Source organism: Misgurnus anguillicaudatus, chromosome 23 (assembly GCF_027580225.2).
Source record: "Misgurnus anguillicaudatus chromosome 23, ASM2758022v2, whole genome shotgun sequence".
In the NCBI taxonomy this organism is placed as follows: domain Eukaryota; kingdom Metazoa; phylum Chordata; class Actinopteri; order Cypriniformes; family Cobitidae; genus Misgurnus; species Misgurnus anguillicaudatus.
Window position 1 is genome coordinate 31,364,151 of NC_073359.2, and position 21,623 is coordinate 31,385,773.

Consider the following 21,623-nt stretch of genomic DNA (forward strand, 5'->3'; position numbering starts at 1 on the left):
TCTGGTTATTCTTCTATCCATTTTGATGGTTGTATTCCGTTTTCTTCCACGTCTCTCTGGTTTTGCTCTCCATTTTAAGGCATTGGAGATCATTTTAGCTGAACAGTCTATCATTTTTTGCACCTCTTTATAGGTTTTCCCCTCTCCAATCAACTTTTTAATCAAAGTACGCTGTTCTTCTGAACAATGTCTTGAACGACCCATTTTCCTCAGCTTTCAAATGCATGTTCAACAAGTGTTGGCTTCATCCTTAAATAGGGGCCACCTGATTCACACCTGTTTCTTCACAAAATTGATGACCTCAGTGATTGAATGCCACACTGCTATTTTTTTGAACACACCCCTTTCAACTAATTCAACTAATTGCCCAATTGCACAGCCTTAAGAGCGTGCATATCATGAATGCTGGGTCTCATTTGTTTTCTGAGAATCTACTGAACCTACTGGTAACTTGTTTGCCACGTAGCAATAAAAAAATATACTAAAAACCTTGATTATTCTGGTTAGTCACATTGTACTGCTATTATTTTGAACAATACTGTATGTTCTACTAAAAATATTTTAAATTATCTTTAATGAGCATTATTATAGCCTGATGATTTCTGGTGTTTTGTCTGAATTCCATATGAAAATGTCGCCCCTGCACTGAAATATTTGAGTTACTTACCTCCGAAAGACACTGTGAATCTCTTGTATGATGTTTTTCCTCCTCTGATAATCTTCAGTTTATAACCTCCTTCATGTTCCTCTCTGATGTCATTGATGTTGAGATCTCCAGTCTTATGATTCAGCTTCAGTTTATCTCTGAATAGATCATCATCACCATCATATGTACTGAAGATATTGCTGGCAGGATTGATTTCAGCTATGAGAGTTTCTCCAAATCTCCACTCTATCAGATCAACTCTCTTTATGTCAGTAAGATCAGTCTTCAGATCAACAGAGAATCCTTTATCCACAAACACTGTATTCCCTGTAACAGCAGCAGACAGAAACAAAGAAATGAAATCAATTCAGCTGATTTTCATCTATTAAGTGTTTTATTTACTGATTATAAACATCAGCTCATATTCTCATTAATTAATTTCTGTTTATTAACTCAATCTTTCAGATTCTCTATCAGTATTTATAATAGGTCTGCGTTTAGCCCCTACAAAGCTTTACATAACGATTAAAAAAACAAAAAACGTTTAACACTCTGTTCTGATGACACAAGAGTTTAACCCCCTGGGATCCAAAAACGCGGTGCCACATTTTGACGTGTTTTCTCCTTATCGTAGCAGAATCAACTTAAAATAACCATCATTAATAATCATACACTTACGTGTTTGACATCATTTGAAACTGTAAAGGGTCTTCTTTAATTTGTGTACATAATAACAAGAGATCTTTGGGTTTTTGTCAAATAAAGAAAATAAGCAGGGTGTGCATTCAGACATTTCTGTCTCCGCCAGCTGTCTCTCAAAACACGTTACAAAAATCAATTGAAACTCCACAAATACTCGTCACACAAACATGATACACATTAGAGCCCGACCGATTTATCGTTTTGCCGATTTTATCGGCCGATATGAGCATGTCGTAGATATATCATATCGGCGTATAAGCCGCAGATATGCAGCCGATACGAACGTTCCTTACAGAAAACATTAAATGCGTTTGAAAGATGTAAGTACTTGTTTGTCCAGCAGAGCGCGCCCTACTGGTTGCTAATGGCGACCCAGATCACTCACTGTAGTGACACCAGCCAACCCCCTTCACTTCAGTCAGTCTCTCAGTTCAGGTGGCAGCAGTCACGTGGTTTCTTCACAACATTTTACACCTGGTATTAAGACGCGCTTTGGTCTATTGTATTATAAGTGGACGAGAGAGACACATTCCTGTTTACATTTGATGTTTTTAATCCGTCTCTTTTGTCCACTTGCGAGTTGTTTAAAACGCAAGCGGAAGAAATGACGCAAGGCGGAGAAAGGACGCGCTTAAACTGGCGCGCAGTTTGTGGGAGTATACAGCTGCTTTTGTTGTTACTGAACATGCTCATTTCAAAGCAATTGATTAAATAAGCTTGTGCAACTTTACACCCTTGCCAAATACAAGAGGCGGAGAGCAGACGCTTTAGTTTTATAAAAGTTTAAAGTCCTGGCAGAACACTGTGGGTTCGTGTTATAAAAACGGTGTGCAGTACATTAAACATACGCCTACATCATTATATTGTCAGTAAGTCAAGCATTGTCGTCTGAACGGTAAGTTTCTATTTAATTTGTGAAGTATAACTTACTGTAAAGCTAATAAACAATGACTTTATAAGTTTCCATTTTTTTTAAATAAGCCCAATATAACATTATTTTTGTCAAAACTGAAAATGATTTAAGTTATATGTATTTTGTTTTGTTTGTGTTTTAAAGTTATTTATAATAAGTCAAGTTTACTGTTTTGTACACTTATATCAGAATCATTTTGGATAAAAAAGTTTATTGTTAACTTGTAAAACACACCTGCCTATATTACATATCTTTGTCACATTATTTTAAGTGTTTGGTCACCACATTTGTGAGTGATCATTGCAAAAAAAGTATTTAACGTTATATGTAGTATATTCTGTTAATGTATATAGTGTTTTCTATGTACAGTACTGTAGTGGTATAAATACTGTAGTATATGTGTACTGTACTATAATATGCACATAAAGAATATCGGCAGATATATCGTTATCGGTCTTTTTTACTCCCTAATATCTGTATCGGCATCGGCCCCAAAAAATGCATATTGGTCGGGCTCTAATACACATATCCAAAGAAAGCCTGAAATGTCTACTTTTAAACAAACTAATTATAATCAAAAACAAATATTTCCTGTTAATATAATCTGCATTGAAGTAAAGAGAGTACAGTTTTTCCTGGCTTACTTCATTTTCTTTAATGCGGTCATGCCCAAAGGGGATGAAATTATTTATGAAATTATTGACAAAATCTGCGCCGAAGAACACACATTTCATCTGGAAAGGCAAGTTATTCAACTAAACAACAGCACACAAAACAGCAGGCTGAATAGATATGCGTATGTAATCGTAACATTATCAGTTATTTACACGATAAACAATAGCATACAGAACATACCTGGAATGCTGAAGAGGATAAGTTAACCGAACAAGCCACCGAGCATCAAGTTGTTGAATAAGACTCATTATTCAACATTACTGAATTGCCTAAATACTGGAGCAGTATATAGGCGACTCTCGCAGCTGTAGACGGTAGTGCCTCATAAATGTCAAAATTAATTCATACAGACTTACAAGGCGCTCCTGAGAATAAGACGCAGCACCAGCCAAGTTATGAAAAAAAAAAGCTTATAGACCGAAAAATACGGTAAATCAATTTTTTTACTTTTTAATTGGATTTCTAGCGAGAAATTAGTATTGTAGTTAGTTATCACAAAGGCACTCTCTATTTATATTTCAAACAGAATTTTATTACGCTTCCTATGAAGTCTGTCTGAATGCATTTCTCTGCGAGGCAACAAGTCAACTGCTTACGCTTTTGAACGCAGCCTCTGTAACACTTTTAGTTGTTTATCACTGCCCAACTAACATCTAACTCTGTGATCATTTCTACAATGGCCAAACAGTTCAATATCAATATCAACGCATATATAAGATCTTACAAAACTTGATCCCAACTGAAGAAATCCCTGATCCAGACCTGCTTAAACACCATCACAACCTGTAAGTGTGTTTTATTTCAAGTATTCGATGTTGACTGGAAATATACAGCTCGTTTCCTACCCTTGGTGCGGGAGTCACAAGCATGCCCGCCGACAAGGGGACAAACGGTTCTGTTGCTTTCAGATGGAGTGCCATTTACTACACAAAACCGTAGTTCACTGACAATCAGGGCGATTTCGCATTAATTATCGCAAACATGTCTTCATTTGTGTTGTTCATCAGAACACAGAAACAAATACAGGTTTACAACAACATGAGGATGAGAAAATGATGACAGAATAGTCATTTTTGGGTGAAATATCCCTTTAAATTACTTACATTTGACAGCCAAAAGGAGTCCTCTGTAGTAAGTTTCTCTATCTCTGATGATCTTCAGTGTATACTCCCCACTGTGTTCCCATGTGATGTCATCAATGATAAGATCTCCAGTTTTTGGATCCAGGTGCAGTCTGTCTCTGAATAGATCATAATCACCATCATATGTACTCAAGATATTGTTGGCATGATTGATTTCAGCTATGACACAGTCTTCAGATTGATATGTCCACTTTATCACATCATCTCTCTGTATGGCAGTAACTTTAGTCTCCAGACGGACAGAATCTCCCTCATACACCGTCAGTTTTGTTGTACCTGTGACAACAGCAGACAGAAACAGAAACACAGAAATCAATTCAGCTGATTTTCATCTATTAAGTGTTTTATTTACTGATTATAAACATCAGCTCATATTCTCATAAATGAATTTCTGTTTATTAACTCAATCTTTCAGATTCTCTACCAGTATATAAAATATAAACACAATTATAACATCTACATGATGAATTTAATAAATCTTCTAACAGTGAGAATTAGAATTAATAGAATGCTGCTAAAGGATCTGAGTTTCTGTTGTGTATCTGTTGTGTGAAGCTCCCTGTTTGTGTATTTGAGATATGACTCCGCAAATTCTTTCCTTCTGAAACAGCCTTCTTGCAAACTAAAGACGATGGGTGAAAGAGCCTTTTCTGTGGCAGCCCCTAGGTTGTGGAATGCACTAGCAGTAACTCTTAGGACCGCCCCAACATTAATAAGTTTTAAAAAGCAGTTAAAAACCCATTTTTTTATGATGGTGTAGGTGTCTGATTGTGACACTGGTTGTATTTAATTTAATTTTATTTATTGTTGTATTCTTATTTTTATATGTATTTTCATTTATTTTTTTACTTTTGTTTTATATTTGATGTAGCGCTTTGGGTATAAGAAAAGCGCAATATAAATAAAATGCATTATTATTATTATTATTATTATTATGACTCAACAGCAAAGACAAACAAACATCTGTGTTGTATTTTAATAATTTTTTCTTTACTACTTTTATATAACATTCTGCTATAAATTCACTTCTATTTTCTATTCTTTAGTATTTAAGTGTCATTTAGTAGTGTTTTAGTTATTCTTGTTTATTTTATTTTTGTTAATAAATTCTATTTTATTAACACTGTGTCTTTCTTGTGTTGATAATACAGTTAAAGGTTCTACAAGTGGGCCAGAATCTCACAAAATCCTTCAGATAAATTAGATCAGGGGTTCTCAAACTGTTGCAAGTAAAAAAAATGTGGACGATGAAAGGCTTCTAGTATTATAGACTTTATTAGTACTCAAGGGTGGTACACTTTCTGAAGTTACATCTTTAAAGGTAAAATATACAGCCGTAGAAAAAATTTAGAGCCCACTTTAAGACTGTTTTCAGATTATCTAAATGTACTATTTATGTGTTTAAGTAAAAATTATAGTATTTTGTTTCATTCTATCAACAACTACCAAAAAACTTTTCTGCCAAATCCCTTACAAAATGTTTTATTTGCATTTTGCAATTGAAATGGGAAAAATTAAATTAAAAAAAGATTCAGATTTTGAGCTTACTGTAAAATAAAAAAACAAGTTATATTTCTTTTTTTAACAACACACTGCTAATGTTTTGAAAGTGAATATTTGATGGAATAAGCCTGATTTTTAATCATATCTTTCATGTGTCCTTTTATGCTCTCAGTCTTATACATTGCTGTTGTGTTGGGGTGACATTATGTCACTCCTGAAGTTCTCTGTCTTACTAACAAAATCAAAGCCTCAAGTTTAACCTTGTTTTATGTCAAAGTTGTGCTTTTTTGTGCCATATCTGATGGTGAATATCTCACACTCTCAGAGCAAATTAATTTAAAAAGATACCAGTAAAGCTGGTAGTAGCTTTAATATGATTGATAAAATTGTATTAAAACAAATTTTGCCCTAAATGTCATTTCATTGTGATAACAGTTCTGGCACCTTTGTGAAATTTTCCATTCTAATTTTGTACAAACTAATTGATATGAAAAGCTCTGTGTCCTCTGATTGACCATCTAATCTGTACATTGTGATTGGCCTAAATACCTCTGAGGTCATCTGAAAATTTGATATTTTCAGCCGAATAATTTCGGTTGCCGAAAATTCGGTGTATCCCTAATCATCATTTACTTTGGGGTTTGTACCTTTTGCATATTGTTAACATGTAATAAACACTTACCAAATGAAATGTACAATCATGAATCTGATAATTGGTGCTCTTTAAACATTGTACTGTCAGCAGAGTAGAAAAAATGTCCCATAGAAAAATAAATGAAATATGACTGTCACTCGAAGTATTTGAAAAAAATGAATGAAGAAAATGCGAAACGAAATCACCTTTTCACCAAACTTTTTAACCACCATCTTCTTTACAAAATAATATCCCATTGACAACAACCATCTTAGCATCTCGAAAAACCTTGACTGTCTGACAAGGATTTCAGAAGCGAACAGCTCCTCAGATGTATCTGTACAGGTGATCAGTTACAATGAGTAAAGTGTGAATATGCTGCTCTGTCAAACTGGATGTGGGAGTGGGATTTTCCAGAATTCAGAGCGCTACGATTTAATTCAATAAAGAAACGGTTTTAATTAAATGGGAACATAATATAAAAATTGCATCTACTTCAATTATTGTATTTTTTTGGGGGGGGGGGGGAGCAGGGGTGGACAATGGGAAACTTTCACACTGGAAATTGTTAACCACAGGTTATACACATTATATATTAAACAGTTTAGTGCAGATGAAAGATTATTATTAGACTGAAAAGATTGAGTTACTCACCTGTGACAAACACTTTGAATCTCTTGTATGAGGTTTTTCCACCACTGGTGATTTTAAGTTGATAAACTCCGAAGTGTTTATTACTGACATCATTGATGATGAGATCTCCAGTCTCAGGATCCAGACTCAGTTTGTACTTGAATCTCTCATCAGGACCATTATAAGTGTTGAAGTCTTCTTTATCACGTTTAGCTATGAGAGTACCTGGAGATCTCCATGGCCACATTATCACAGGATATTTCATCTCTGTATCTTGTCCAAATCTCCATTCAATCTTAACATCTTTCTTTAGTTCTTTCACACCAGCCTGTAAAACAGCACGATGTCCTGCCACCACTGTCATCTTTTCATCTGTCAAAGTGACACAGAAAGAAAAAAATATCAACTCACTCATAAAACACAGATTATAAATGATGATGATTAATTTGATTAATATTTACTCCACATCAGACACCTGCTGTAAAACAAACTGTTTCAGCAATATTAAAATTAGTTCAAATATTTCTGCTGTTATTCAAGTTTCAGAAGATATCATGGAAAAGTAAATTCATAATAATAACACTACTATACATCCAGCACATATAATTATTATTACAAAAATAGATTTAATCACCACAGAACCTCATTACAGAATATATTTAATGTGTTATTACATCAGTATAATCTTATATAACACTGAACTAAAGTCATGAACAAAGATCATAATCTGATCAGTTTTAAAGTGTTGATCATTCTCAATCAATCTCTTCTTAACACACAAAACTTTTTTGACACCAGATGACCCGCATGACATGCAATGTTACAATATTATGATTAATCATAATTCTGATTTTAATATGGCTTATTTCTGCAATAACAACCAGCAGTCTCTACATTATCCCTTACATAACATACAAATAATAAATAGGTTTAGTTACATTTATTTTTTCATCATCCCCTTCTTCAGTCTAAAATAACATAAGCTATGTTTTATTGAAGTGTCTGTATAATAATGATGTTTGATATCTGAATTAAAACCCAACAAAATCATCACAAATACAAACTGCATTTGAAACATTTAGAAACATTTTAACACCTTCATATTCAATCTCTATTATAGCAGAATAAATATAAAAATAAGTGATATTTCTTCTGTTTTATCAGCTGTATATGATTCTTACCCAATAGTTTTGTTTGACTGATCTTAAGGTAACAGTAAAACACAGCAGCAGCAGCAGCAAGCAGGATGAAGAAAACAGATATTCCTGCTGCAGCACCTGGAGACAGACCTCGCTGCTCTGTAATGATAAAAACACAATCATTACTGTAACTCAATCTGTTCATCTGATCATAAACAAACATCAGAAACCATCAGCAGATCTGGGGCCTCATTTATAAAGCGTTTTTACGCACAGATTTGATCTAAGACCGTGCGTACGCTCAAATCCACTCAAACGCTCAGATTTATAAAACTTGTCTTTGACGTGGAAAAGTACTTACCTCCACGTCAGGTTCCGACTTGACGTACGCACATTTCCTTGTGGCAATATTGCAGTATTGCAGGTAGGCATATTCGAAACTTTTTATTTTGTACCTTTTGTGGTCAACATGCAGAAACATTTTTTTTCATTTGTTTTGGAGTTGTCCTTATTCAAAAAAGAAAAAAAAAATGGTTAAATTTGTGCTCTTTTGTTAGAATTCATATATTTTTCTAAAGACTTTGGACAATATTTAATTAGTTTTTTTCTCTTATGATATCTTATTACATAAGAAATATTATTTGATTAATGTGTTACTTTTGTTTGCAACGTTTATTATAAATAAATGTAAATATGGTGATTATAAACCATTATTCCGTATTTATCAATTAGAAGTTAAGCAATAGGCTACCTAAAATCTATTAATAATCTGATAAACAAGAAAGCTGCTAAATGTATTAATGTATGTCAGCATTTCCATGTTTTTATTTAATTATTTTCTCTTTCCTCCCCTGGCTAATGTAAAAAAAGTATTGAATCTGTTTGATAAAAAATAAATAAATATTCGAAACTTTTACAGCGTCAACATCATCTGTATTAGAGCTTAGATCGGGCACAAAAAACCACACGTTGTGTCCGAGCCCAGCCCGACCGACACATTACCAACAATGTTTTAATAGTGCGCCGTGACGTTCTCAACTACAATTCAGAGTTTTTTGAATTACAGAAATCTGTTTAGAATTATCTTAATGAGCTAATGCAACAAGGAAGAAGCATGTAAACTGCGCTGTTTGTTTATTCAGAATAGAAACGTAAAAACATGCAACAATGATGCACACAGAAAATGAATAAGGCCTACTAGGCTACTCCAAAATAATTTAACCAGGTTTTAGAATATATTTTAAAACAAAATATGTTGGCCTATTTTGATATTTTAAAATGTAGGCCTATTCTAATGCAAAAAGATGGCGCCCAAGCTATAGGTTCAGAAAACGATTTTCTAGTTCGTCATCTTTTCAAAAAATATTTAAAAATATAGCAAAATTGTTTCACTGAGTTTAAGGCACATGTAAATGTTACAGAACATGCGCTTTATTGAATGAAAGTAAAACCGATCTAATTTAATGATTAAAACGACGTGAAAGGAACTAAATTGTGATGCCTCGATGTATCCAAGGGACATGCGACATTTAAGAGTGATGGGTATTTCAAAAATTAATACAAATTATTCCCATGCATCGATTTTAATGTTAAACATCTGTAAATCCAAATGAATGCATATGGAATATATTCCGACAGTTTAAGATACGATCTTTGAATATTAAAGTCGAAAATATCTTATTTTAACACCGCCGCGCAGGAGGCATGGCAAACTGAAACAAAACTTTAAAGACACAAATATAATATATAATATATGTTTACCCTACGTGTAAAACTATATTTAAATGAAACTCGTGAACGGAAAGATCCACTAATAATCGCCTTAACTTGAGTGATGTCAATGAAGTTTCCATGTTAGAATTTAGAAATATTAAAAACTTAAGCAAACGACAACAAATATCTTTTCTTACCACTCGCCATTGTAGCAGTCAGAGAATTTTGCCTTTGAAAATGTAATATTTATATGCTAATGAATTAAATTAGGGGCGTTTAGAAGGCGGAGTTCTACGAGCATTCAGCTGCGCACAATTTTAAGATCATTTGTGATTTATAAACCGCACATCTGGAAATGAGGCGTACGCACGGTTTTTTGTGCGTAAGCTCCTTTTCTCTGAATCACACTTACGATCATTTCAGAAATGATCTTAGATGAAATGTAGGACAGTTCCTACGTCGCACTTTTATAAATGAGGCCCCTGATTTAAACTGAATAAATGTGAATCTCATTCTATTTAAAGTCAATGATGATAAACCTCTAACATCAGCTGTAATGACTGAATGATTGTGATGTTCACCAGATGTGTTAATGTCTGTAAGGACTGTAATAAACTCTAGTGTAAGAATAAAGAAAGTTTATATATTTGTGTCTAACAGCACTGAAGATCAGACAAAATATAACTATAGAATATAAACAAATACTGACTGACTGCACTTTTATTATCAGATTTACTTGGCATATTGTTCTTACACTTAAAACTTGTTTCAGTGTAACGTTTTATCTAAACTAAGATAAAACTTTGATAAACTGAACTTTATTATATTGAAGTGAATGATCTACTCACCTTTGACATTAACACTGAATGATCTGTGTATAGTATACGAGTTGTTGCCGCCAGTGATATCTACTTCATAAGATCCAGAGTCTTCAGTTGTGATGTTTGTGATGTTGAGATCTCCAGTCTGATAATCCACCTGAAGTCTGTCTCTGAATCTCACATTATTAACATTATAAGTTAAGACCGTATCATTCATTTCAGCTACAGGAGAGTTGTTGTGTCGAATCCTCCACACAATCTTCTCATCTCCTGGTTTCTTGATAACATTATTGACTATAATGACAGAATCTCCCACCATCACTGTCTTCACTTTATTAGCAGACACATCTGAAAACAGAAAGAGTCAAACTCTTGAACGGAGACGTCACATTCAATATTAAATTAAATGTCAGCACTGAACGCATGTGTAAACATTCACATTTTGTTTTTGTTTATTTCATTATTGTTGTTGTGTTAATCTGATTCTGCAGTAATACATTTAGTTATATATTATGTATATTATACATTTTCAATAAATTACTACATGTTAAAAAGAATAATATGTCTAACCTGTGATCAGATCACCTGAAGATGTTTTTTAACTGTGCTGTTATACGCATAAGTATACAGCTGAGTATGTTTTGTAGCTTATACTTGATATGTTTATATAATATAATTTCTGTCCTCCCTCCGTGTTAATATTGTTTTTATATTCATTGTTAATCTTGTAAATAAGGCCAATAAAAATAGACACATTCACCCTTCCTAAGTTAAGCACCAGTACTACTGTATAATATTCAGATTTAGATTTAGTATGTCCCAAATCTTTCAATGCACAGATGCAGTTACATGTCTATATTTCCCCATATCAAAAACAGTTTATATTTTTAGGGCAAGTATAAGTATGTGAATTGGGATGCATGCCTTGATGACCCACATTTATCAATCTGATATGAGAAGAGATTAATGAAGTATTATTTAACATATAAAGAATACTGGAGAAATGTAAGGTTTTTGTAAAATGTATTTTCTGAAGAATGATAAACACAATAATGAAAGCTAAAATAATATCAGCTGGTTATTGTTAGTTTGTCACAAGAAGATGTGAGTTACAGGCCAGTTTTTATTTATCTTACATTAATTGTAGTGGTGTGATCATTTTAACATCACACAAAACATTAATATCACATTTACAAATTTATATGTAGTTTAATTCAGGTTTATTTGTATAGCACTTTTCACAGTTACACGAGTGAAAGGACACGATGTAAAATACTTATAAAACACAGAACAGAAAAATTTTAAGATTGTAGACAGTTTAAAGTCCATCTATTACTGCATAATGTATATTTTATTTATGCTGCTGAATAATGATGTAGATAATTATTAAAGTAAAGCTTGAGATACACACTAATGTTGAATTTCTTTTTTGTGATCATCTCACTGCTCATGTCAAGTTGATAAAGTCCAGTGTGTTGAGTTGTGATGTTTGTGATGGTGAGATCTCCAGTCTGATTATTCACCTGCAGTCTGTCTCTGAATCTCCCATCATCATTTATTCTGAGTGAATTATTGGCTGCTCTGTTGATTTTAGCTATGAGAAACTGTTGATCTCCAAACCTCCACTCGATCACATCATCTTTCTGTATTACAGTATTAGTGTGTAAAGTAACAGAATCTCCCTCAATCACTGACACTGATTCATCTGTAACAACACCTGTAGATACAAAGAGAAAGAGTCAGAGATTAAACTCACTTTTATAACACTGTCAGTACAAAGATTAAATTAAGATAATTAATATATTTTGTTGTAGTCTACACTAAATATGAAGTCAGGTTATCTGTGTATTAAAGTCAATCTGCCAAGAGATGATGACATAAACAGAAGAAAACAACGGGGAAAGTATTTTAGGAAATATCTTAATCTGTATCATAAAGTCTGTTCACGAATCCAACCCCATTCACATAAGTTAAACATGTTAATATAAACATTGTGCGCACTTTCGGTTTGTAGAGAAGAGAAAGTCTTGCAGAAATGTTAATAAATTATCTTACCGATGATGCAAAAAGAGATGATGAAAAGTAAAAAGCTCCTCTTCATGTTGACGCTAGTAATGGGCGATTTCGAAGCACGCTGCTGCTTCTTCTTCTTGCTGCGTCCGAAAACTCAAGGCAGTGACTCGTTGCCTCGCTGCCTCATGAGGAAATGACTTCGGAGGCATGAAGGTAGCTCAGAGAAAGACTTTCGGACACACTTCTAAGGCAGCGTGTTTGAAATTTAAACAGAGAGCGCCTTTGTGATAACTAATCACATATTTGAAAACTGCAATACTAATTTCTCGCTAGAAATGCAATTAAAAGGTGTAAAAAGTGAAAATATACCTTTATTTACACTAAATTGGTGGTCCAGTCGCGTCCTTGGCCGCCATTTTATTTTTTCGAACTCGACCGGACTCGACCAATCACATTCTTAATGTACGTCCACGCATAGGTATCTCAGGAGACAGGAAGTAAACCAAACATTGAATTCGGACATGCCTTGATGCCTTGCTGCCTTGGAAAGCTGCCTCAGAAGGCAGCAATTTAGAGTTTTCGGACGCAGCCTTCTTCTTTGAGCTTCTTCTTCTTCTTTGGTGTTTATTGGCGGTTGGCAAACCAACTAGTAGGTGCATTACCACTAACTGGACTGAAGTGTGAACCAGGATACATGTGTATGAGATACCTGAGATAATAAAAAGATAAAGAAAAAATGTATTGTTTCTCTTATAAATGTAATGATGTAGTCACACATTTTCTTTTCCCCCTAGAGTACCTGCTATAGAAAAGTCTTTGTGATCAACATTCTTTAATGACTGAATAAACTGACATCTTTCTTTATTGTATTTTCTACAGTGAAGCAGAACATGTTGAACAGTTTCTTGTTGACTACAATCATTACATTTCCCAGTTGGGTGTTTACCAATTTTAAATAAAGTATTATTGCGTCCTGTAAACATCGTGTGTACTTTCGGTTTGTAGAGAAGTGAAAGTCTTGCAGAAACGTTACTAAATTAACTTACTTGATGCACAAATAGATGATGAAAAGTAAATAGCTCTTCTTCATGTTGACGCTAGTAATGGGCGATTTTTTTCATGCTCATTTGTAACTAGGTTTTAGTAATGGGCGATTTAGAGGCACGCTTCTGTTTCTGCTTGTACTGTTTATTGGCGGTTGACAAGCCAACTGGTGTATTACCGCCACCAACAGGACTGGAGTGTGGAGCATTATATAGAGAGGACAGTATTAGAAAAAATATATATATTAACATTAAACCTCAGTCAATTGTTATATTCTACAGTCTAATCTTGTACTTTTAACATACCTGATTAATTTCATTTGCACTATTTTCCTGTACAATTGAGTAAATCTGAAAGGATTACATTGTTGTTTCCAAAGTTTCTCTTTTTTTTAATAATTCTTCTCTCTCTCTATTATATTTCCCACATTTCATTATTACATGCTCAACAGTCTCAGGCTCATCTTCATCACAAAATTCACATAAAGCTGTTTGATGTTTCCCTATTCTATGTAAAATTGATTAATCCACAGTGTCCAATTTAAAGTCCTGTTTGGCTAATTTGTCCACCTTTTCATTGCCTTCTCTACACCTACATGTGCAGGTACCCAAAGAAATCTCAAGATTATTCCCATATTTTGAATTCTATTTAGACACATTAGTATTTCACAGATTACCGTATTTTTCGGACGATAAGTCGCTCCGGAGTATAAGCCCCATTAGTCAAAAAATGCATCATGAAGAGGAAAAAATATATATAAGTCGCTGTAAAATTGCTATTCACTATTTCTTTTCTGGTTCGGATTTATTGAACAGCTGCAGGATGTCCGGTTAGAACATTAGGTCTCACACCAGTTTGTACTTATTGATTATTTATTCTTAATGGCATGTATGTGTGGTTCTGTAAACATAAACAAGATACAAATATAAATAAGCATAAGTATACATTCACAGATCTATAAACAGTATTTAAATCTTATAAGAAGAATATTAAATGCCACATAAAAGAAACAAATATAAACTAAGGTACATGAATACAACATTATTCAGTGGCTATTTTAATACTGCCCGCAATATATATCACGTTAACAGCGCAGACTGACAAGCCCGGGCATGTTCCAAGACACATTGTAATGGTATCATATATAACGATATAACATAAGAGCAGCCTTAATTACTTTCTTGATAAACAACGCTGTATGATTATATATCATTAAAACAAGATATTTAAGTGACATTATACAGTAATATGCAAACCGAATTATTATTATGCATTCGAACGTAAGGCCGCGATAGCACTCTTATTTATCTCTTAACCATATATTAATCACTAATATGCAGAAAATAGCCTAACTTACTTACAATCAGTTGCATGCACACACAATCCACAAAGTCCGTTAATCATGATATTCGTAACTAAATTAACTGTAATTAACTATCTACAGCGCATCTTTGCAGCCTCACTCGCTGATAACTGTTTTGCATAACTTCACCGCAACTTTGGATCAGTCCAACTCGCGAATAGAGGCAGGGGAGTTTGGAAGAGTCCACTTTGAGGGGTGTCCTTTTTTACAGCCGCCCCCAAATTCGTGATATGAATTTGAACAATGAAAAAGGCCTTGATAAGTAATGAAAGGTCACTCTGGCAATGGAGGTAGGCTTATGATTTTGGTTGCCGGCCTTATGTATGTTCTGTCTTTCACTTTGATTTCAGCTGATCTGACACGATTATCCTTTCCTGGATAGACCTGTGTAATTTTTCCGACAGGCCAAAGCGCACGTGGTAGCTGCTGGTCAACAATCATAACAGTTTCACCTACTTGTAGATTGTCCTTCTCTGACATCCATTTCTGTCTGGTTTGTAGGCTAGGTAGGTAGTTACGAATGAATTGCATCCAAAAGTGATCAGCTAGCACCTGACTATGCCTCCACCTCCGTTTGCTCAAGAGTTTGGCATCCTGATATATCACTTGTGGAAGTGAGGCATCTCGCCGCCCCATCAACAAGATATTTGGTGTAACTGGATCTGGGTCTGCGATGTCTGAAGATGTGTAACCAATAGGTTTGGCATTGAGTATACCCTCTATTTCAATGAGAACAGTCCGCAACACTTCTTCAGTGACTGTCTGTGCTCCGAGGGTTACTTGCAGGGCTGTTTTCAGAGATCGAATTTCCCGTTCCCAGCATCCACCGAAATGTGGTGCGTGGGGTGGATTGAATGTGAACTTAATCTGTTGGCTTGCAAGTTGAACCTGGAGATCAGGTTGAAGAGCTGCAAAGGTTTCCCTGAGTTCCCTTTCCCCACCCTTGAAATTTGTTCCTTGATCTGAAAGGATTTCGAAAGGCTTGCCTCGCCGAGCAATGAAGCGACGAAGGGCCATAAGGAATGAATCACTGTCTATACTGGTGAGGAGATCAATATGAACTGCGCGGGTGGTCATACATTTGAAAATGATCCCCCAACGTTTTTCATTTCTGCGTCCTATCTTTATGAGATAAGGACCAAAGCAATCTATCCCCGTAGAATAGAAAACTGGCTGGTGGATTCTTAACCTGGCTGGCGGAAGGTCTGCCATTCTGGGGGGATGCGGTTTAGCTCGCCATTTCTGGCATTCAGTGCATTGGCGTTGATGTTGTCTGATTGCTGCTCGTCCTCTTATTACCCAGTATTTCCTCCTGAGTTCTGAAAAAACTCTCTCTGGTCCAGGGTGATGCAGACGATCATCATAGTCTTTGATAATCAGCTTGGTAAGTGGGTGATGTGGATCAATGACAATGGGGTGGATGTTATCCTCTGCTAATGGACTGATCTGTCTGAGACGACCACCAACACGAATGAGATTGGTGCTGTTATCCAGTTCTGGGGCTAGACACAGCAGTCGACTACTGCTTGGCAGTGGTTTAGCAGATTTTAAGTGCAACACCTCATCTGGGAATGATTCTTCCTGGATCTGACGGAGGGCTGTGAGCTCAGCCTCTTTATAATCTTCTGCAGTAGCAATTGTGGGGGAGCCATTGTTCGAGGATTCTATGAGTGCTTTTAGGTAGTCTGAGAAGGTGCCAAATTTATGTGGATCTGGTAGTGACAGATCAGAAGTTACAAGTCCACAGAAGGTTAGCTTTTTCAGCTCACTATCTTGTGTTATGTGGGCTAATGGTGGCATCTCTGGCCAGCTGGCTGATGTCTGTCTGAGGAATGCTGGGCCTTGATTCCATCTGATATCTTTGATGAGTTCAGAGAGAGACTTTCCTCTTGTAATGGCATCTGCTGGATTGTCACTCGACTGAATGTAATGCCAGGTATCAGATTCAGTCAACTCCTGAATCTCTGCCACTCTGGTCCCCACAAAAACCTTAAAGCGGCAAGAATCTGATAAAAGCCAGGTCAGCACTGTAGTGGAGTCAGACCACAAAGTAATGCTATGAAGTGGTAACGTAAGCTCTGTTTTCAGGACTTTAGCGAGCTGGGCTCCTGTGAGTGCTGCACACAGTTCAAGACGTGGAATGCTCTGTTGTTTCTTGGGGGCAACGCGAGACCTGGCTGTTACAAAGGCCACATCTACTTTACCTTGAGGGTTCTCTGTTCTTAAGTAAGCCACAGAGCCATAGGCTTTCTCTGAGGCATCACAAAAAATGTGAAGTTGTCTCATACTAGTGGGGCAGTCTAGTTCCTTACTGCAATAGCAGCGGGGCAACTTGATGTCCTGTAGGTCTTCCAATTCACTCTCCCAATGGTTCCAAGAATTTAGCAAGTCCTCTGGCAGTCGTGGATCATCCCAATCTCTCCTCTTGTCCCATAACCTTTGTACTATCACCTTAGCTCGAGTGGTAAATGGTATAAGGTAGCCAAGGGGGTCATATTGCCGAGCAAGAATCTGGTAAATGGTTCGCATCGTGGGCACTTGACGGTCAGGTTTGCGTTGTTTATAGGAGAGGGTGTCTGAATGGCATGTCCAATGAAGGCCGAGAGTTGATTCCTGTGCATCTGAATGACCTTCACTGATCCAGAGGATGCTGTTCTGAGACTGAATATCGGCTGGCAGATGGCTGATAACTGAAGGGTCATTGCTAGCCCACTGTCGTAGCTCAAAGCCACCAGATGTCAGGAGACTGCAGAGTTTGTCGACTAGATTCCTGGCCGTGTCAGGGGAAGCAAAGCTCTGACGACAATTGTCAACGTAAAATGACTTCTCCACTGAGATCCGTGTGTCCTCTCCAGGTTGACTATGGTCAATAACATGCTTTTGTAAAGCAAACGAGGCGCAGCACGGACTGCAGGTTGTCCCGAAAGGCAGGGCTTGCCATTCATAGACATCAGGTTTCCTTTCCTTTTGCATATCTCTCCAGATATATCTCAGCAGTGGTTTATCCTTTGGCAAAAGGCGTACCTGATGGAACATGCCACGGATGTCACTACTGATGGCAACAGAGTGTTCCCGGAAACGTAGAAGGACTGCCAGAAGTGACGGACCAAGGGTTGGACCAGGTAATAAGAGCTCGTTCAGATTGTGCCCCTGGTAGGAAAATGAACAGTTAAAGACTACCCTGTACTTCCCATTATGCTGCACTATGTGGTGCGGGATGTACCAAGCTTCTTTTGTTCCGTCCACCTGCTCCTCACTTAGTTTGACGACATACCCAGCTTTCTCTAGCTTGTTCAATTCCTCTTGGTATGCTGTAGCCAGATTAGGGTCCCTTTCTAGCCGTTTCTCAGTTCCCCTCAGGTGTGGCAAGACAGCTTCCTTATGTGCATAGAGGTTAGGCATGTTCTTGACACGGAGCAGAGGAGTAGCATATCGCTGAACACCATCAATATTCACCCTCACAGTGTTTTCTTGAAGAAGCTGAATGGACTCTTTGTCTTGGCGTGATCTGGTGATCACCTTTTCACTTTGGTAGGGTAGAACATCCATTTGCCACAATCTTTCCACATTTGCATAAAGGTCATTGATGGGTCTCAATGAGGTGAAGAAGCATTGTTCAGGGGAAAGATGACTGCTTAACTCTTGCGTTGGACCCTGCAGGGTCCATCCTAGACGTGTTCTCACTGCTGCCGGACCACCAGGAGGCCCCAGTTTCACTGGTTGTATAGGTGTAATAAGGTGGGGGCAATCAGAGCCGATGAGAAGCACAGGATGTACCTTATCCAGCTGTTCTAGTGGTAACTCAGCAAGATGCTTGAACTTCCTTTGCAGGATGCTAACTGGGTGAGTATGTTCTGCCAGGCCGAGTACTTTGGCTGTAAAGGCGTTACGGATCTTGTAGGCTTTATTGGGGTTAACAGTTGGGGACACAGTAAAGGTCACTGCCGCCCCATGAATGACCTGAGTATCCTGTCTCACTGTGCGAAGCACAAGGTCTTCGGGCTCTCCTACAAGTCCCAACTGCTCCACTGCATCATGTAGAATGATGGTCCGCTCTGACCCATCGTCCAACACTGCATAAGCCTCTATCGTTCTGTTACCATTCCTGATCAGCACCTTGATCACTTTGAGCAGCACTTTACTGCTGGATGTGAGGCGGTCAACATACAAAACTGCACTAGAATTAACTGTACTCTGCTGAGGTGGCTTTACTTGCTCATTTACATCATGCAGAACTAACAGGTGCTTCCTGTTACATGTTGAGCAAAAGGTCTTCAAAGTGCAGTTAGCTGCTTGATGTCCACGACCACAACGCCAACATCGGTTCTTTGTCTTTATCCAGTCAATCTTCATGTCTTTGTTGAGCAGCTTGAAATTATCACAGCTATTCAAATAATGCTTGTTGTTGTCACAGTATGGACAAAAAGCTTTCACCTTCTCTGTGCTGACTGAAGCTGGTTTAGACGTAGCAGAGGACGTAAACGTGGACGATGGCTTTTCAGTCCCAAGGAGAATAGTAGTTGGTCTACGAGGCTGCTTAGGCTCTCTTTTCACCTCTCTGATGCGTGCCGAAGAATCCTGCTTTGAATGACAAGTATACTGGCTACTGTCTTCCTGTACTTGAAGCTCGTATTCCAGCCAATCAGCAAAGTCAAGCAGTGTGGGAATAGCAACTTGGAGAGGATGGATGTATCGCTTAAAACTTGATCTGAGGTCATGAGGCAGTTTACTTAGTAGACGAGACACATGTGATCCACATTCCAGCTCTATTCTACCTTTGTGGCCCAGCTGCTGCACCATGCTGACAAGCGAACGCACCTGCAGCCCAAACATCCTGAAGCTTCCGACATCTCCACTCCGTATGTTAGGTCCATCCATAAGCTCAGCGATTCGTTGCAAGGCTAATTGGTGAGGTTGACCATACATTTTGTTCAGAGCTCTCATAGTATTTGTGAAAGGAAACTTCGAATTGCTATACGAGTCCGCCACCAGAAGAGCCTCCTCCAGTTTCAGATGGTCTGTCAGGATTTGAAACTTAAAGTGTTCTGTGGCATCATCAGGTAGGATGTTGTGTAACGCAATTCTCAGCCTTGAAAACTCCCTAGGGTCAGGAGACATCAGAAAGGGTATGGTAGGGGTTGGACCTCTGTAGGTTTTCTCAGGGGTAGATGAGGGTAAAGGATGCTCTGAACTGTGTTTGGTGTGATCTGATTTCCTCTGATCCTGTGATGGGACCATAAACTCAGACAGCCGAGGTGGCAGGGAATATGGAAGAGAGTCTTGATACCTGAACTGTGGTGAGTCGCTATACTGTGCTGTAAAGGGATGTCTCTCATGTGACGAGGAGGAAATATTCATATTTCTCAGATGTGCAGTCAGCTCTGAGCTTTCATCTGGTCCAGTTGGGCACAGCTGTCTTTTAGCAGCAGCAGAAGGCATTCTTGAGCGTGGGGCTGGTATAGGATGGTTTAACTCTGGTGTCTGAATGTGCGCTGCTAGAATGTGAGAGCTTGGAAATGGCTGTGGTGAAATGACTGATTCAGGAGGGGTTCTCCGCTCAGATTTCAGGCTTTGAATCTCTTGAAAGAGTGCAACATTCTGTTGACGCATCTCTTGGACTGCCGAAAAGATTTCAGGGAGCTGGCTAGCTTGTCGTTGCAAGGTTGCGTTCTCTCGCTTCATCTCCTCTAACATGGCTGTAATCTCTGGTATCTGTTGCACTTGTCGTTTTAATGCAGCATTCTCCTCTCTCAGTCTTTCAGATGTACTGTCCCACTGGTCCTTTAATATCCATTCTGAGCACTCTGATGCTTGGCTGAGTGGTGAAGTGGATCTGGAATGATCCATAGTACTTGGTGGGTAATCATCTTGTACATCATGGTAGCTAGGTGAATATGGCTGCTGTCGATGAGGCTTAGGTACGCTGATTTCGTAGTCTGCAAGGTAATGTGGGAGATTCACTTGTCTCCTTGGTCGCACAGCAGGGGGTTCTCTTTCTGGGTGAGACATAACTGCAGCAGATCACTCATCCGGCTCGAAGGACCATGTAAAATTGCTATTCACTATTTCTTTTCTGGTTCGGATTTATTGAACAGCTGCAGGATGTCCGGTTAGAACATTAGGTCTCACACCAGTTTGTACTTATTGATTATTTATATTTGTATCTTGTTTATGTTTACAGAACCACACATACATGCCATTAAGAATAAATAATCAATAAGTACAAACTGGTGTGAGACCTAATGTTCTAACCGGACATCCTGCAGCTGTTCAATAAATCCGAACCAGAAAAGAAATAGTGAACTGGACTATAAGTCGCATTTATTCAGAAAATTATTTTTTTCGTCTGCATATTTTAATAATTCTAGTTTGTAATCTGCAGAATAGGATTTTCTTTTTGGGGTCATTTTCTTTTTGGATAATTTTTTTCAGGGGTGGGCTAGAAGAGCAGCATAAAACGCCCTCTGGTGGCTGTAGACAGTAATGTTTTATATTGATTCATTTTAATTTTGGCATATAAGTCGCATCTGTCTATAAGTCGCAGGACCAGCCAAACTATGAAAAAAAGTGTCCGGAAAATACGGTATATCTTGTCTTGAGGCAGACTGTCCACTTTTTAAACTACTTAAAGCAGACAGTGAGTCTGAACAAATAACAGTCCTTGATGGTTGAGCTTCTCTTC

The 21,623-nt window shown here is 37.4% G+C and overlaps 2 protein-coding genes across 4 annotated transcripts; both read right to left on the reverse strand.

Moving 5' to 3' along the window:
- Nucleotides 1–598: 598 nt before the first annotated feature.
- LOC129452790 (uncharacterized) lies at nt 599–10,840 on the reverse strand. Its single transcript, XM_073861783.1, has 5 exons — nt 10,549–10,840; nt 8,030–8,146; nt 6,870–7,220; nt 4,040–4,354; nt 599–973 (listed from the first exon to the last, which is right to left on the reverse strand). Exons 1-5 carry the CDS (start codon nt 10,838–10,840, stop codon nt 660–662), a joined length of 1,389 nt encoding a protein of 462 aa, XP_073717884.1. The 3' UTR covers nt 599–659.
- A 1,092-nt stretch (nt 10,841–11,932) lies between these two features.
- Nucleotides 11,933–21,087, reverse strand: LOC129450448 (uncharacterized). 3 transcript variants are annotated; one of them, XM_073861936.1, is made up of 3 exons: nt 14,940–21,087; nt 12,577–13,243; nt 11,933–12,238 (listed from the first exon to the last, which is right to left on the reverse strand). In XM_073861936.1, the coding sequence occupies exon 1, from the start codon at nt 20,948–20,950 to the stop codon at nt 15,215–15,217; it is 5,736 nt and encodes a 1,911-aa protein (XP_073718037.1). In that variant the 5' UTR covers nt 20,951–21,087; the 3' UTR covers nt 11,933–12,238; nt 12,577–13,243; nt 14,940–15,214. The 3 variants fall into 3 exon arrangements, with proteins under 3 accessions (XP_073718037.1, XP_073718038.1, XP_073718039.1); XM_073861937.1 differs by lacking the exons at nt 11,933–12,238; nt 12,577–13,243 and adding an exon at nt 14,345–14,478; XM_073861938.1 differs by lacking the exons at nt 11,933–12,238; nt 12,577–13,243 and having other exon boundaries at nt 14,651–20,626; nt 20,794–20,929.
- Between the last annotated feature and the right edge of the window lie 536 nt (nt 21,088–21,623).